This window comes from Diabrotica undecimpunctata, chromosome 9 (genome assembly GCF_040954645.1).
Source record: "Diabrotica undecimpunctata isolate CICGRU chromosome 9, icDiaUnde3, whole genome shotgun sequence".
Lineage (NCBI taxonomy): Eukaryota > Metazoa > Arthropoda > Insecta > Coleoptera > Chrysomelidae > Diabrotica > Diabrotica undecimpunctata.
The window spans coordinates 78,617,359-78,634,692 of NC_092811.1; the positions used below are offsets into that span (position 1 = coordinate 78,617,359).

A 17,334-nucleotide genomic window follows, 5' to 3' on the forward strand; every position below is an offset into this window, starting at 1 on the left:
TCCACTCTGATAGTACTCCCAGGCATACAAATTCGTTCACTGCTTCTATGACGTCGTTTTCTATTCATCTATTCCAAGTCGTCGTAGGATTTGTGATTGCGTGCTTATTTTCATATACTTTGTTTTGTTGGTGTTTAATATTTAACTTATTTTTGTAGCTGATTCTTTTAATGCTACATACACATCTCGTACAGCGTTTCCCGTTCTCCCAACAATATTGATATCATCAGCATAGGCCAGTATTTGCACTGATTTATTATATATTGAACCAGTGGTTGTGATTTGTGACATACGTATTACTTTTTCTAGAGCCAGATTGAACAGCATACAGGAGAGAAGGTCTCTCTGGCGCAGCCCATTATTTGTTTTAAAAGGTTCAGACAGTTCCCCCTGAATTCGTACTCTACATTCAACTGTTTCAAGAGTTAGTTTTGTTAAATTTACTAACTGATTTGGTATTCCTAGCTCTTTCATTGCTTTGAACATTTCTCTTCAATTCACAGAGTTGTAGGCTGCTTTGTAGTCTATAAATATGTGATGAGTATCAATACCATAATTCCGTGTTTTTTTCCAAAATTAGTCGATTTACCACCTCTAAAACCAGCCTGATATTTTCCGTCCGCTGATTTTCCTACCACGCTATGCCACCGTGGAAAATATTTTATACGCTGCATTTAGAAGTGTAAATCATCTGTGGTTAGAGGATTCAAAGATATCTATTTTTTTGTGTATGGTGCAAAGTATTCCAATATTCCAATCATTGGGGAGGGATTTATGTGTCCATATTTCTTGTATAAGCTGCCTAGCTGTAAGGAAAAGTAATAAATATAAAGAATAGAAAAATACAAATGTCCACAAATGACCCAGAAATTAAATATTGTTGGGCCTTGGGATATGTATGGGGTTGTTGCATGTGCCATCGATCCAATTATATTGATCAAATAATAGAATATATAAAAATGAGATGTGTTTCTTTTTGAGTAGAAATCGATTTAAGGTTCGCTTCAGATTTTGCCATTTTGGGGAAGATATCGAAGGGGACAAATGATGCAAGATTTGACCATTATTCTATTTAATACAAAACTATTTCAATATACCAAAACACCTCGAGAAAACTTGAGAATTGATAAGTCAGCGGTACCTTTAATCTTCTTCTTGTAGTGCCTATCCATTACGGATGTTATGTTCTGAATGTTCTGGATGTTCTGAAAATTCTTCGCCATCCTGGTCCACGCTTTTCTTCTACATTTGCGCTTGTAAAATTGATTTCAGCAATAAAAATCTTATCTCTCTCTTTCTATTGTGGTTAACAGCTTTTTTCTTTTTGTTTTCTTGTCGAAACGGTCTGATTAGTAAAGCGGTCGGTATAAAATATCTGAAGGATTCTACGTACCTGTAGGTAGCGTCTGAGAAAGTCCACGACTTAACTTCGTACAACAGTATAGAAAAGATATATTACATCGTAGTAACCCGATTTTTAGGGGTATTGGTAAATCATGATTTTTAAATAATTTAGCCATTTTTTAAAATGCAGATCTTGCTTTCTCTATCGTATATTCGATTTCTAGGGAATAGTCCCAATTTTCATTGACGTGTATACCAAGATAGGTGTATGTTTTTACTATCTCTATTCGTTGATAGTTTACACCGATTCGTCCAAATTGCTGTTCCTTCTTAGAGATCAGTTGTCTTTTGTCTCTGAATACTTTACAATATGTATAGTCTTTTGTTGTTTTTGATTTTTTTGTTTTTTCCATAAGCTACAGTATATTATCCTTTATCCAACTTTTCCTCTTTTCTTTTTTTTTCTCCTAGATGTTCTTATGTAATCTTAAAGGATTTACATATAAATATTTTGGAGTGATTCTTTTGCATTATATGTTTGCTCCATGGTACTTGCTTCTCTGAAAAATCCGTTTTCGAGACCAATCTTGTGTTTCCTTACTTTTTATTCTTCTTACATCTTATTTTTTCTCAATATTTTTTTTTTTGTAGCCTTCTTTAATCTAAACCTAAATTTACCAACAACAGGAACATGCTCTAACGATATAGCGATATAACTTCTAACTGACTGGTATTCAATACGGAATTTCTTGGTAATCATTATGTAATAAATTTATTACTCCCTCTTATAATTTTATAGGTTTTTAGTTAAAGCGTTCTTTATTTTCTCATGGAAACACATATTTTGAACCAAAGTATATATCCTTCTCCCAAGAATTAATTAGCTTAGGCCTAATTAGGCCACATACTGAGAAATAATAAGTACCAATATGCCCAACTTATAGTGAAAGGAAAAATCGAGGGAAAGAGAGGCCTAGGAAGGAAAAGACTATCGTGGCTCAGAAACATCCGACAATGTAGAGGGCTAAATTTTGAACAGCTAATAAGAACAGCTGAAGATAGGGAAAAGTTTAAAATTGTAGTAGCCAACCTCCATTGAGGAGAGGGCACTTTAAGAAGAAGAATGCATTCAGAGGTAGATATTTTTTGTTTAGTTGCATATACAGAAAGTCAGTATTTTGTAAGTCACATTGGTAATACACTTGTTACTGCTATTATTCACGTACAACCTCATTTTGTGATGTCGAGGGCAACCACCTTTAGCAATATTTTCACAGAAGAGTTCATGATATTGTATTTCAAAATCTTGAGGAACATCTGTTTATCTTCACGCCTACGGCCCTAGCATTACAGGTTAATAACTATTATGATGTAAATGATTATTTAATAATGATAATGTTTTTTGCTGTCAGGGACAGTAATTTTAATTTTAATTTAAGTAAAAAGGAAAAATGGCCAATGATATTCGTTCAGATTGTAGTCAAAGATTTATTTAATTTCCAATTTTTTTGAGAGATTTTAAAGTTTTGATTAGAATAATTTTTTTAATATTTCAATTATAGAAAATACTGCAAACTGGTTTAAAGTTTAAGAATATTGATGACAATATGTGTGATGATTTTTTTATTCATATGAATTTATTAGTAATTTTTTTTTAAGTATTTTGAGTGTGAATATTTTGAGTATAAAATAAAATTCAGGTAAGTCATTAATCAGTTGCAACTGATGTGATCGTATCTATAATGACCTACTATAGTGAACACAGGATAATTTAATGCACTGATAATTTTTGAACTAGTATGCCGCCCATTAAAAAACTTTTAGAAGATATTTGTTTATTGTTAATTTTTTTTAATTCATGTTTGTTTGAAAATTTAATAAACGTTATTTTTTGTGACGAATTATATTATTATTGAATAGAGACGATATAAATTATTTAGATTTTGTTATAGAAGATAATATATTAATTCTTCTAAAGTATTTTATTGAATATATAACCTTTTCTTGCAGCTTATGGTTAGATATGCCAATGTTTATAGTTTTTGTCGATAATTTGCTGATATGTTTTCTGACGTGTGTGTTTTGTGTCTTTCTGACGTTTGTGAGACAAATGTTTGTTTCGTTAATCTTAAGTTTCTTTATGAGTTTTAGGTTAAAACTTATTGGCACACATTTTGTTTTACAGTTTAGCTGTATTCCGTGTTTCTTGTTTTTATTTATTAAACTGTGATACTTTGTTATCTATTTATCATCTATCGTTTATCTATCTATTTTGATCTACAATTTTTTTACCATCCATACCCTTACCCACCCCAATAAAGCTCCCTATCTTGAGCAACCTGGTCTTCGTTGAGTATTTTTAGCATATTTTAGTATATTTTTTAAGCTTTTTCGCGACAACATAATAATAGTTCTATCTTCTTTTTTAAGTCGTTTAAGTGAATTTATTCTCATAGAATTTCTCTACCTCTTTTATGGTTTATCGCTGGTGAAGGAATACACTTGTAAACCATTTAACATTTGACTGTAATGGTATTCAATTGGATTATTATTATTCTACAAACAGGTATAATATTTGTAACATATTGACATAATTAAGGAGACACGAATATTCCAACCCCATACATACGTTGACCGTTATTATTTCCTGAGTGGTATACCATATGGTTTTCAACAATACAAGCACCACTATACCTGTTCCTGTATATAACATTATACCTGTTCAAGTTTTTTAGCCTGATGCATTGTCCTCACATATCAGGTACATATTTTAATAATGATCTGAAATATCTGAGATGCCATCAGAGATCTTTAATGTAGTAGTTTTTCGTGCCTTTTGCATGCTAATGCCATTGACTGCTTTTCTGGTTCCTCTGACTTTGAGACCAATTTTTTAATCTCAGAACAATGGACTGCCCTTTTACTTACCAGCTCATCCGCCCGAAGTTTTTGACCAGTAAATGTCGAAATGCATATTCCGGCACACACTTGGACGTCAGAGCCTCCTTAGTTATCTAGCAGGACGTGTGAGATGACCATGATCTATATTATCATACGAGCAGGTGAGATTGACATTTGAATAGAAGAGACTATATGTTGCGCATCACTATCCTATTAGATCAGAACGAAAATAGCAATACATACCAGGAAAATCCCATAATTATAGTATACAGCTGTTTGAAATTTTTGATTTATGTGGTTATACATATAAAATTAGACCATATCGAGGAAAAAATAAAATTCAGTTAAGTCATCAATCACTTTCAACTAATGTGGCCATATCTATAATTACCTACTATCATGAACACAGGAGAATTAAATGCACTGATAATTTTTAAACTAGTATGCCGCTCATTAAAAAACTTAGAAAACATACTTTCTATTATAGGTACATATCTCAAAAATCAAAAGGGTTTTCCAAAGAAAGTTATACCTGCTTGAAACGGAACAAGTGCAAATCCCTAAAAACGTCAAAAGGTATAGTTGCATTAAAGTATCATGACAAACGATAATGTGTGTACCTTCTAAATTTTCCTCTACAATGAAATCCACAGGAAATACAAATGAATTGGAACAAAAAATTATGAAACCAACAATTATATTATAATTCAATATATGTAATTCAAAAAAATCCTAGCCTATTATATTCTGACTTAAAACAATAAAAGGAGAACAAGCCTTTTAGAACAAAATTTAAAATGAAGATTGTTTATTCTTTATTAAATATTCCTTAATAAGAAGTACAATAAAGGTAAATTAAATCCAAGAAAGTCAGCACGTTCGTTGTCCTTTTGTTGTGGTGAAGTCTCCTATGATTCTTGTTCCTATTTTAATGGACACTTTATATTCTTTATATAGAGCTTTTGTAGCTTCTATTAGTTCCGTCTGTATTTCTAATTTGTACATTGCCTCCCATAGTTCTGTCCTGGGTACAGAGTCATACGCCTTTCTCAGGTCCACAAATGCCAAATGTATATCTCTATTTTTTGCTTTTTTCTTTTCCAACAGTTGTTCCAGTTGTTCAATGATGTTCCTGCCGTTAAGCCTGCCTGATCCTCTCCGATTTTGCCTTTTATGCTGGCTCTATCTTTTCTCGCAGTATCTTCCCATATAATCTTCCTATTGATGATAATACGCTTATTCCTCTGTAGTTTTCGCATCGTTTTCTATCTCCTTTCTTAAATATAGATGTCATATATGCCTCCGTCCATTCCTTTGGGAGCTGTTCTCCATTTATGGTTTTCTGAAATATCCATTGTATCATCCGGTGTAATTTTTTTGAGCCGAATTAATATTAACCAATAAGTAATTTTTAAACTTTACTATTATAATATTAATAATAACTTTTTTTTAATAATAAGATAAAACAATTCATAAATAAAGGAGGGGATTGCGGCGATTGGGTTATATTCAAGAGTGAATTGATTTTTAACGTAAAATGTAAACGTAAGTTGAGTAGTACTTTACTAGCATTAAATTAGACATTGTTATTTTTTAGCTTTCATGAAATGGGAACCAAAGATTTACCATCGGTTATAACGTATATTACCAGAGTTACAAAGAAACCTGGTGAACTTATTTATATTGGTCATTCGATGGGAACTACTATGTTTTATGTATTCGCATCAGAGAATGTACGAGTAGCCAAAAATATTAAAGTAATGGTTGGAATGGGATCTGCTGCTTATATGACACACATAACGTCCCCAATTAGATATTTTGCACCACTTTCGAATGATTTAGAGGTAAGTAAAGTACCAATCACGATTGTCTTTATTTACTACTTGGCTATTGTACAAAAAAATTGGTTAATTCGTATAATATTGCAAGTCCTTCTGATCCATAAATCAGAACTACATTTAGCTATTATAGCTAATGTGGTGGGAATTGAGCTTCGCTAAATATTTATATAACGTCTTTCTCTTTTTGGGTGTTACACATGGCGTTGTCTGAAAAGTTGAGGTTAAAAGATTTTAAAATGCTTACATTCCACTTATCTTAAACTAGCGTATTTTATATTTCGGTTTCTAATAAACCATTCGTTAGAATCGCGAAAACATATACAGTTGATACAGAACTGTTTGAGAGAGTGTATAGTAAGAAGTTTCTGAGCTCAATACGTTCTGTATCTCGACATGTGGTTAGCACCAGTCGGTTGTTATACTCATGAACTATTATTTTGTAGTGCAAAATACATAGGTGAAAGTCGGTCTAAACAATTGGTGCTAAACTGTGAGATCCTCAGCCCAGGCCCCATCGAAATGCGCGAGTGCTCACAGAAAGAAACAGGTAGACGTATAATTCACACAATACAGCTACATAATACACACGCATTAAAATTACTACACTTATATTTCACAATTTCGCGCATTTATACATTACAACGCAAAAACTATACCTGCCCTCTATTATGTTCAAAAATAGAACAACAATCTTCCCAATCCCAAGCTAATTCAACTGAAACTAAAGACGATAATAATTCCACTAACTCGCAATTTTTAAAAGTGTCAATTAACATTGACGGACAAGAGTTCTAAATCCCAGAATAACTTACTGAAATAAATCACCAAAAATACGGACAACTACGCAAACCAGAAGAAATGAGACGAAAACAATACAAAATAAATAAACAGAAAAAACGCAATGCAGATTGCACAGGACAACTCATTCGCATCATATCTAACCCCTATGCGACCATTTCAGAACCTTCGGCCAAAATCTTTTCAACTCAATGTCATAACACTATAGAACACAGACAGAAATAAACACAAATATTACATAAGACAAATTCCCAAAATAATTCTCTAATCACAGAAAACTTTCTCAAATCCTAAAATCTCATAACTTCCTTAGGGATATAAACTCCAATCAAATGAACAACAAGCAATCTTATATGGCAATGGCCCAATTCCTTATATTCGTGAATGGAAGGATGACCTAAAATTCTGCACACACAACAGTGACATAAACATTTCCAAACACAAACTATCCAACTAAATAAATACAAACAAATCAAAAACACCACAAAAAACCCTCCACACCACAGAATCCTCCAAATCCTCCATTCACAGACCAAAACACTACCACTTCCTCCCACTTTAGACCTAGATCCAGCGTCTCCATATCCCAACTCTATAGCAGCAAACACACACAAAACATCCCTACCAGCACACCACTCCATAGAAACAAGTACCAGACTATCTATACCTCGAACTCAACAAAACACCTAAACACAACACGCAACCTCCTACACGCATGTGTATATTAACCTGTAATTAAAGAATTTTCCTTTTAAGCGCAAATAGCACATTCTTTGACTGTAGGCTTTAAAGTTTATAATAAGGCCTTTTATTCTTTGGTTTATACTAAATCCCAACTCATATTTGTGTTGACTTTCATTGCAACTATAATATATGGAATGAGTTCTCTTGTCAAAAGTGCCAGTTCCCGTCCACCGCATTTGCTGCAGTTGGTAAACTAATAATAAAAAAATCTATTTTGTACGTGTTCATCATGTCTAGTAAAAATGTGAGTGCTCCGGCTTGGTACAGGTTTCGGATATTCCATGTTCCTAATGTTAATTCCATTTTCAGAGTCGTCGTCCCAAGTTTCAAGTTCAGCTAATAGTTCCTGACGTTCCGTAACATATGCTTTTTTACAGGAAGAGGTTGTTGGCCATCAGCCCAATCTCCAACCTAGAGCGCCAGGGACTCTTCTGTATTTTATTTTCCACCTAGCCGCTGGTCCTAGGGCCGGTTGGGCCGTTCCCCTATCCAACAACTGAGAACGCGTCCAATGGGATACAGACAATTTTACTCGGAGCATAGTGTAATCACTGTATTGAAAACATCGTTGTCTACCTAGTGTGTCTCTGTCAGATCTACTACCATTACGTTATATCTCATTGGTTATTTTCAGATAACCATCGTAACTGGCCTGGTTGTAATATTTCTTTTAAATTTTAAGTAGCTATTCACGATCTGGACATATCCTATACATGTTCCTTTGATATATTTTTTTACACTGGAAATTAATTTCTTATAAGTTAAATAAATGTATGAGAGATATACATGTACAGGAACTCGTGGCTATGTAAGTCTGAAGATGTCTGAGTATGGGCGTCTCTGTATATGTATATTCATTCTAAGCAAAGAGATTTTATGTATCTCTCTTCACTTTCTTTCTCCTCTCTTGATATATATTGGGGCCCAGTATCATTCTCATTATTTTTCTTTCAAATTTGAGACGGCTTCTTTGAGAAGTATAATAATTTGCACATATATTTTCAAATTTTATTATTTGTTTTAGTGGTTACGAAAATACTTGGGATTTAATCAATTTTTACCAAATAACAAACTGATGCGCGCTCTTAGCTTTCAATGCGAACTATTTAAAATCGATTCGAAAATGTGCGAAAATCTTATTTTTGCTATATGTGGATTTAATAAGGAAGAATTTAATACGGTAAGTATATATTAAATAAAATCAAATCAAACTTTAGCAATATTTTTCTTTTGAATAATTTTTCTGTTTGAATCTAATAGAAAACATAAATATTTTCCGAACACAATATTTCTGAGTCCGTCCAATCTCTTATATTTCATTTTTTTTGCCTATTTTACGTTTTCCCTTTTTTTGCCGTTTTTCGTTTTTTTTTTATAAAGAAATGAAACATAGATAAGGAAAAAATGGAGAAAGTAAAAAATTACACAAACTATGAAATGACACTTATGAAAATATAAATATGAGAAAATAGAAAATATTTTTCAAGGGAAAAAAATCAGAAACCAGAGATCAAAACACATACTGTTACATCTCTATAGAAAAAATCGTATTTGACTGAATTCAGACCTATTAGTCTGTGTAAACTATTTCGTAGACTTACTAAAATATAGTTCGAAAAAAACTAGATATATCAATTACCAGAAGATGCTGTATTTCCTACAGAATATGAAAAAGACTGCCATTTACAGTAGCTGAATTATTTATTGAGAAACTTAGAGAATACACTAGATACTTTGTATTAAGATTTTCGCAGAGTTCAGAAGGCATCTGACACTTTGAAACTTGAATCAAATCTTCTTCTTCTTCTTCTTCTTCTTTTTCTTTATATGCAATTCTGCTTGTTCGTTGGCATATTAATACTTCTATGGAAGGTTGTCACTCCATCGTTTATGCGGTCGTCCGATACTTCTTCATCCGATTGGTGACTTATCTCTGGCTATTTTGACAATACGGGTCTCCCCCATTCTGCTTATGTTGTTATTCCAATCTTTTTTTATATTTTGTGTCCATTCATTTATACACCAAACGTTACATTTTCTTCTCATGTCTTTACTTTTCTTTCGATCTCTCAGCGTATTTCCTCTTATTCTTCTCAGTACTCTCATCTCTGCTGTTTCCAGTAGACTTTGTGCTGTGGCTGTGTCGGGTCTTATTTCTGAGGCGTATATCATCATTGGTCTTACACTGGCTTTATAAATTCTTGACTTTTTCTCAGTGTTAATGTGTCTGTTTCGCCATAATATAGTGTTATTAAGGAATCCTGCCAGTCTATTTGCCTTCTGTACGTGATCACTCACTTCTTTGTTCAGGTCTCCATAGCTGGACAGTGTAATTCCAAGGTATTTTATTTCCAGTACTTATTCAATACTGATGCCATCAATTTCTATTTTACATCTGGTTGGTTCTTTGCTGATTACTATTGTTTTAGTTTTCTGAGATGAGATTATCCTATTAAATTCTTTTGTCCTTATGTTAAATCTGTGGACCAGTCTTTGCAGACTATCTTTATTTTGGGCTGTCAATACTGCATCGTCTGCGTAACAGAGTATTTTTATTTCTTTGTTTACCATTCTGTATTCTACTCCTTTATTAACGCTTTTGATGATTTTATCCATGATAAAATTAATAGCATAGGACATGAGTCCCCTTGTCTTATTGCGCTGTGTATTTCTATAGATTCTGTAAGTTGTCTATTTATTTTGACTTCCATTTTGTTGTTTTGGTAGATGTTTTCGATGATTTTTGTAATATTTAGGGGAACTGTTCTGTTATACAGAAAATGGATAACATCTTTAAGTCTTACTCTGTTAAATGCTTTCTTTAAGTCAATCAGACACAGAAACTATTATACTCTAGTGATTTCTCAGTAATTTGCATTTTAACGAATATTGCATCTGTACACGATCTTCCACTAGGAAAACCCTGTAGTTCATTTGCTAAACTTATTCTCTGATTTATTAGTATTTGTAACATTTTAGTTGTAAGTTTTAGGGTAGTACTTAACAAGTTTATACTTTTCTAGTTTTCTGGCTGTTGTTTATCTCCTTTTTTTAATAGTAGAATTAGTTCGCTCGTTCTCCATTCTTCCGGTATTTTATTGTGTTTTATAATTTTATTAATTAATGTTGTTAATTGTTCTTTCATTGCTGCTTCAACAATATTTCAGTAATTCGTTTGGTATCCCTCTTTACCTGCTGCTTTTCTGTTCTTTAACTTTTCAAGTATTTTACTAACTTCGTGTAAATTTATATTAAGTTCTTTATTTGTAGTAATTTCTGGTGTTTCCGGTTCTAGAGTAGTTTGTTCTTTATCTGTATAGAGCTTTTTTTAGGTATTTAATCCACGTATCCTGTTCTATGTGTTTTGGATCTAGTAGTTTTTTAACCTCCGTTCTGTGACCTCTTATAAAGCACAATATTTCCTTTTGCAGACCGTAAAAATCATGTTCCATTTCTTGGGAAAAGCGTTCCCAGTAATTATTTTTAGTTTTTCTTACAAGTGCATGTGTATCGTTTCTAATTGTCTTGTAATTACGGTATGCCTCTTGTGTTTTAGTCGACATGTATTTCAGGTAAGCCTTTTTGTTCTCTACATTTTTTCTTCACTTCTGTACAAAACTGCAGAGCTCTTCGCATTGGGAACGATTTATTTTTATTATTTCTTTTCCGAAGAACTTTCTTGGCCGAGGATAAGATATTAGATTTTGGATGAAATCTAAAGGCACTAAATAACCGTAGAATATGGATCAGGAGTGTTACAAAAACCCAATGATAACTATAAACCTCCACACAGAAGTAAAAAAGTAAATATGGAAAAGCTGTAATGGGCAACCATCTCATGGGATAGGTTTTTAACACACATTAAATTGAGATAGTTTAGGAATAAAAACTAATCTTTTTTCTGTGAGTGTTAATGTTTCCGTTCCATAAGTAAGTGTAGGTAACAGACATTGGTCAAAGATTTTCTTTTGAGGCACATGGGTAGATCCGATGTAAATACATAGTTTAATTTACCAAACGCTGCCCAGGCTAATCCTATGCGACGTGGGAGCTCACATATTTGGTTATCTCTGCCCAAGCAAAGTTCATGTTCTAGGAAATTATACAATGTAATCTGCACAGTATTCCTTCCATCAACAGCAATATTTCGATTTAGCACCAAATTAGTCATTATTTGCGTCTTCTTCATATTAATCTTTAGTCCGACTTTCAAGGAAGCATGATATCATTTTTCAAACATTATTATTGCATCATTCATACAATTGGCTATAAGGACGATGTCATCTGCAAATCTGAAATGACTGAGCTTGTCTCTATTTATGTTGATACCATGCTTGTTTATATGTTCCTTCTTACAAGTATGTTCTAAAAGTTTCGTGAATAGCTTTTTAGAGACTTTGTCTTCTTGCCGTACTCCTCGCTGTATACAGAATTTATTTGTTTCTTGTTCAGATAGTCTTACGCTAGCTGTGGCATTTTGGTAGATATATTTAATTATGTTAGTGTAGCGATGGTCTTCTTCTTCTTAAAGTGCCTATCCGTTCCGGATGTTGGCGATCTTTACTTTATTTATTGCAGCGCGGAACAGTTCAGTGGTAGTCGTGTTATACCACTTTCGTAAATTTTGAAGCCAGGAAATGCGTCTTCTTCCCGGTCCTCTCTTACCATTTACTTTTCCTTGGGTGGACCCCTTCCTTATTGGACCTTGGGTACCAATAGCGATGGTCTATTCGGCATTATGTCAATGCTTTTAACATTTTCTGATGGCTTATGGTGTCGAATGCTTTCTTGTAGTCGACAGATATCAGGACTAATGGTTTGTTGTATTCTGAAGACTTCTCTATCAGGTTCTTTATCACTAGCAAGTGGTCGTTAGTGCTGTATCCCGAGTAGATAGACTATATATATATGAGCTCATCCCGTAAATCGCACCCCTAAAATCGCAACCCCCGGTCGTAAGTTCCAAACGGCTTAACGTAGGATGACGTACGAGGGCTCGTTGGAAAGGGGATGAAAAATGGGGTTGAACGCAGTATGTGCCGTGCGCATCGGATCATGCCAAAAGGGCATTATTAGGTATCTTTGTTTCTATTGGTCCGATCGTGACGTACGAGGGCTCATTAAAACGGGGAGGAGACTAGGAATACTTTGACACAAAAAAAAAAGATGGCAGCATTGCCAAATGGGCGCTAAAACGTATCTTCGTTGCTATTGGCCTGATTTTGACGTATGAGGTGTCAAATGAAAGCGTTGGTGACACAAAAGCCATGTCAACGTTCAGTAGGAACATTTTTCTTCTTCTTTTCCGTACAGTGCCTAAGAAAACGTGACATCCGACGAAGAACGTGACATTCGACGCAGAACGTGAAATGTCTCGTGAAATGATGTGACATTCGACGCAGAACGTGACATTCGACGCAGGACGTGAAATGTCACGTGACATTCGACGTAGAACGTGACATCCGACGTAGAACATGAAATGTCACGCGAAATGACGTGACATTGGACGCAGGACGTGACTTTCGACGCAGGACGTGACATTCAACATAGGACGTGACATCCGACGTAGAACGTGACAGTTATGTGTCAATGCAAGACGTCGCTTGACATACATAGAGTAATGGAATTTAAATAAAACAACCATTAAGAAGGAACACATTAATCTTTATTCGTATATAGTTACAATTTTGTTTAACAAAGTTTTTAATTGTTTTAATAGACCGTCTTCAGGGAAGGGTATTCCAAAAAGTTCCCAGCTAAACGTTCCTGCAGCTACAACTCTACGTGTGTATTCGCTATACTTATAATAGGTATTGTTCTGTAAAAAGTAAATAAATCCATCCGTGTAGCGGAATGCTGATGTTATTTTATCTGGTAGTCCTGGGAAGAGATAATTTATTGGTCCACGGTTTAAGACATCTCCAGCTTCGTTAAATTCAGTATAAGAATTATCATTGTATAATAAATACGTCTGACCGCTGTTTGTTTAAAACAAGGCATTTGTGTTGGTTCTCGTAGGTATAGAAGGAAACATAAAACGTTTTTGAATTTTTAAATTGAGAAAAGATACAGCGTAATACTGATTATTGCTTATAGTTACTAAGTGTCCCTCGGACTTCTGAAAAACATGTGAAACCTGCGTAGGCCTCAACTCTTTGGGGAGATAATCGATAATTAATTTAGTAATGAGTAGGAGAAATAAACATATCTTTCATTAAAATATCTTTTATTATTGAGATACATATAGATACAAGTTATATACAACACTGAAACTTTTATATTAAAAAAAGACATAGACATGTACAAGTATTGTTTATTTACATTACATTAGTACCAAAAGCACTTCTTTATAATCTTCCTCCATCTTTAGTAAGCGATTAGGATATGCCAGCCAAAATCGTCCCTTTTTCACAAAACCTAGTAGTTTAAGTAGCGTTTTACTCAGGTAACCTCTATTCAAATATCGGATAAGGGTATTTCGTCGATCAGTATTTTTAATTATGTGATGTAATTTAATTTGAACGTCGTCTGTTAATGCCTCAATTTGCGTTTTTATGTGTAAAAGTCGTTCTTCTCTAAGTATTCGTTCTGCTTCCAATCTCCTTTGATCTTCATTTCGCAGGTTTGTCAATTGTTCTTTACATGTTTCACATAATATGTGCCTAGTCCTAGTATCGATCCAATCGTTCATTTCGAATATTTCTATACAACCGCAAGGTTTTATAGTTTTACTTATTGTCTCATAAGGCATTGTGTATCCTAACCAGAGGAATAAATGTAAGAGACTTCTGAAGAGGTATCCGAAACGTTTAAGAAAAGAACTAGCATACTCCAGAGTGCTATTCTCTGCATACACAGACACAGAGAGCAACAATAAGGCATGTAAACAGACCAGCACCTTGATTTATACTAATTTCCAAAAAATTGTTAATACAGTTATTTATACAAAAATTCAAACACACACATCTTCTGACTGAAGAAGTTTTTGTATAATATTAACCGTATTTTTATAAAGCATATATTATATGGATAAAATTAGTATTAATCAAAGAATTGAAATTAGATACAGAAGGCAGTTTGGGCAATATTATGTTTTGTAGGTTTGTCTTGTGCTTCGGATCTCTGGTAAGAAATAGTTACATAGACTGTACTCGTAAAATATGTTTGCAAGTTAAATGGTCTCGTCCAACAGTACTTGATCCTAACCTTAAATATGATTGGCTATATGTATATGGTTTTTCCGATGACTAAACGATCTTTCTAACTATTCTTTAAAGGTGTATTTTTCGCTACTTATTATTTAACATTTTAAGTCGTAAATGTATTGCAGTTTCGCTAAAAAACTTTTTATTCTTTACAATTCTAACATAATATTTCTTAAAAACATATCTTTTACACTTTTAATTATATACAGATACAAGTTGAGATATTAGAGTTTTTAATTATAAGATATTTTCGTTTGGACAAGGCACTTCAAAAAGATTCCAATTAAATGATCCTGCTGCAATAACTTTTCTCCAAAAATTGTTAATACAGTTATTTATACAAAAATCCACGGCACTAAGCTTGAAACGTCTAAATGATCCTGCTGCAATAACTTTTCTCCAAAAATTGTTAATACAGTTATTTATACAAAAATCCACGACACTAAGCTTGAAACGTCTAAAAAACTCAACGTACGACAACGAGCAAGGTATCGATGGAAAGTGGCGGTGAGAACGAATATGTTAAGATAAAAATCAAACGTAAAGACATTGCCAAAGGACACTAACTTTGTAACGCCCAAACAACTCAACGTACGACAACGTGCAAGGTATCGATGGAAAGGGGAGGTGGTAATAATTATGTTAAGATAAAAATCTAACGAAAAGACATTGCTAAAAGGACACTAACCTTAAAACGTCTAAACAACTCAACGTAAAACAACGTGCAAGATATCGATGAAAAGGCTAGGTGGTAATGATTATGTTAAGATAAAAAAAAACGAAAAGAAAATGCCAAAATTGCATTAAGCTTGAAACGTCCAAACGGCTCAACGTGCAAGGTATTGATGGATAAGGGAGATTGTAACGAATATGTTAAGATAAAAATAAAGCGCAAAGACATTGCCAAAAAGACACTAAGCTTGAAACGTCTAAACAACTTAACGTACGACAACGTGCAAGGTATCGATGGAAAGTGGCGGTGAGAACGAATATGTTAAGATACAAATCAGACGTAAAGACATTGCCAAAGGACACTAAGTTTGTAACGTCCAAACAACTCAACGTACGACAACGTGACGACAACGTGCAAGGTATCGATGAAAAGGGGAGGTGGTAATGATTATGTTAAGATAAAAATCAAACCAAAAGACATTGCTAAAATGACACTAAGCTTAAAACGTCTAAACAACTCAACGTAAGACAACGTGCAAGATATCGATGGAAATGGTAGGTGGTAATGAATATGTTAAAATTAAAAAAAGGCAAAGACAATGCCAAAACTGCATTAAGCTTGAAACGTTCAAACGGTTCAACGTGCAAGGTATTGATGGATAAGGGAGGTTGTAACGAATATGTTAAGATAAAAATAAAGCGTAAAGACATTGTTCAAAGGACACTAAGCTTGAAACGTCTAAACAACTTAACGTACGACAACGTGTAAGGTATCGATGGAAAGGGAAGGTGAGAACGAATATGTTAAGATAAAAAGCAAACGCAAAGACAACGGTACTAAGCTTGAAACGTCTAAACAGCTCAACGTACGACAATGTGCAAGGTATCGATGGAAAGGTTAGGTGTTATTAAATATGTTAAGATAAAAAGCAAACGCAAAAACAATGCCAAAACGGCAATAAGCTTGAAAAGTCTAAACAACTCAACGTACGACAACGTGGAAGGTATCGATGGAAAGGGGAGGTGGTAATGAATATGTTAAGGTAGAAATCAAACGTAAAGACATTGTCAAAAGGACACTAAGCTTGTAAGTCTAAACGGCTCAACGTACAATAGCGTGCAAGGGGTAGAAATGCAAATATCGATAGAAAGGGGGTGGTCACGAACATGCTAAAACAAAACACAAATGCATAAACATTGCCAAAACTACACTACAGCAAATCTCTGTTGTTATTAGTCAGATTACTACGTGTAACACGTTAACTGAAAGAGGAGCGATATTTAATACGTAAACACAAAAAACAAAAGACAAAGACATTGTCAAAACGGCACTATATCGGATCTTTGTTGCTACTAATCGGATATAGAAAATAATAATCAAAGCAGTCTACATGCACACATTAAAAAACATCGAAAATCATGAGCGACAACACGTAATAAAAATACTTTAAAAAACATCAAAAATCATGAAAGGCAACACGCAAAAAGTAATAAACACATACAGCCAAGAAAATAATATTCATAAGCAGTACACATTAAAGAAAATACGGTTAAAATACATACTCAATTATGCAAACGAGACATGAACCTGTAAATTAACAACAAAGAATTGTAAAAACGTAGCGAGTACATACCCAGACAGGCGTAATCTTTGGAAAAAAAAACGAGAGACAACCAAACAAAAATTTGTGAAATATGCTCAAATACAACAAAACTATGTTAAACACTGTCAAAATAAATGCCTGCAAAGAAAAATGAACAAAGTATAGCGTGAACAATGGTAAAATATAATAAACTATGTAAACTACAGTAAAAAAAACACCCTACAA

The 17,334-nt window shown here is 33.6% G+C and overlaps 1 protein-coding gene and 1 long non-coding RNA gene across 2 annotated transcripts in view; one reads left to right on the forward strand and one right to left on the reverse strand.

Annotated features, from left to right (window-relative positions):
- The window catches only part of LOC140450175 (lipase 3-like), a 156,806-nt gene that overhangs the window by 78,270 nt on the left and 61,202 nt on the right, over window positions 1-17,334 (forward strand). Inside the window, exons 4-5 of the mRNA XM_072543629.1 lie at window positions 5,843-6,089; window positions 8,653-8,808. Coding sequence (XP_072399730.1) covers window positions 5,843-6,089; window positions 8,653-8,808 — 403 coding nt within the window. The remainder of the gene's footprint in view (window positions 1-5,842; window positions 6,090-8,652; window positions 8,809-17,334) is intronic.
- The window catches only part of LOC140450176 (uncharacterized), a 60,673-nt gene that overhangs the window by 22,374 nt on the left and 20,965 nt on the right, over window positions 1-17,334 (reverse strand). The window lies entirely within an intron of this gene.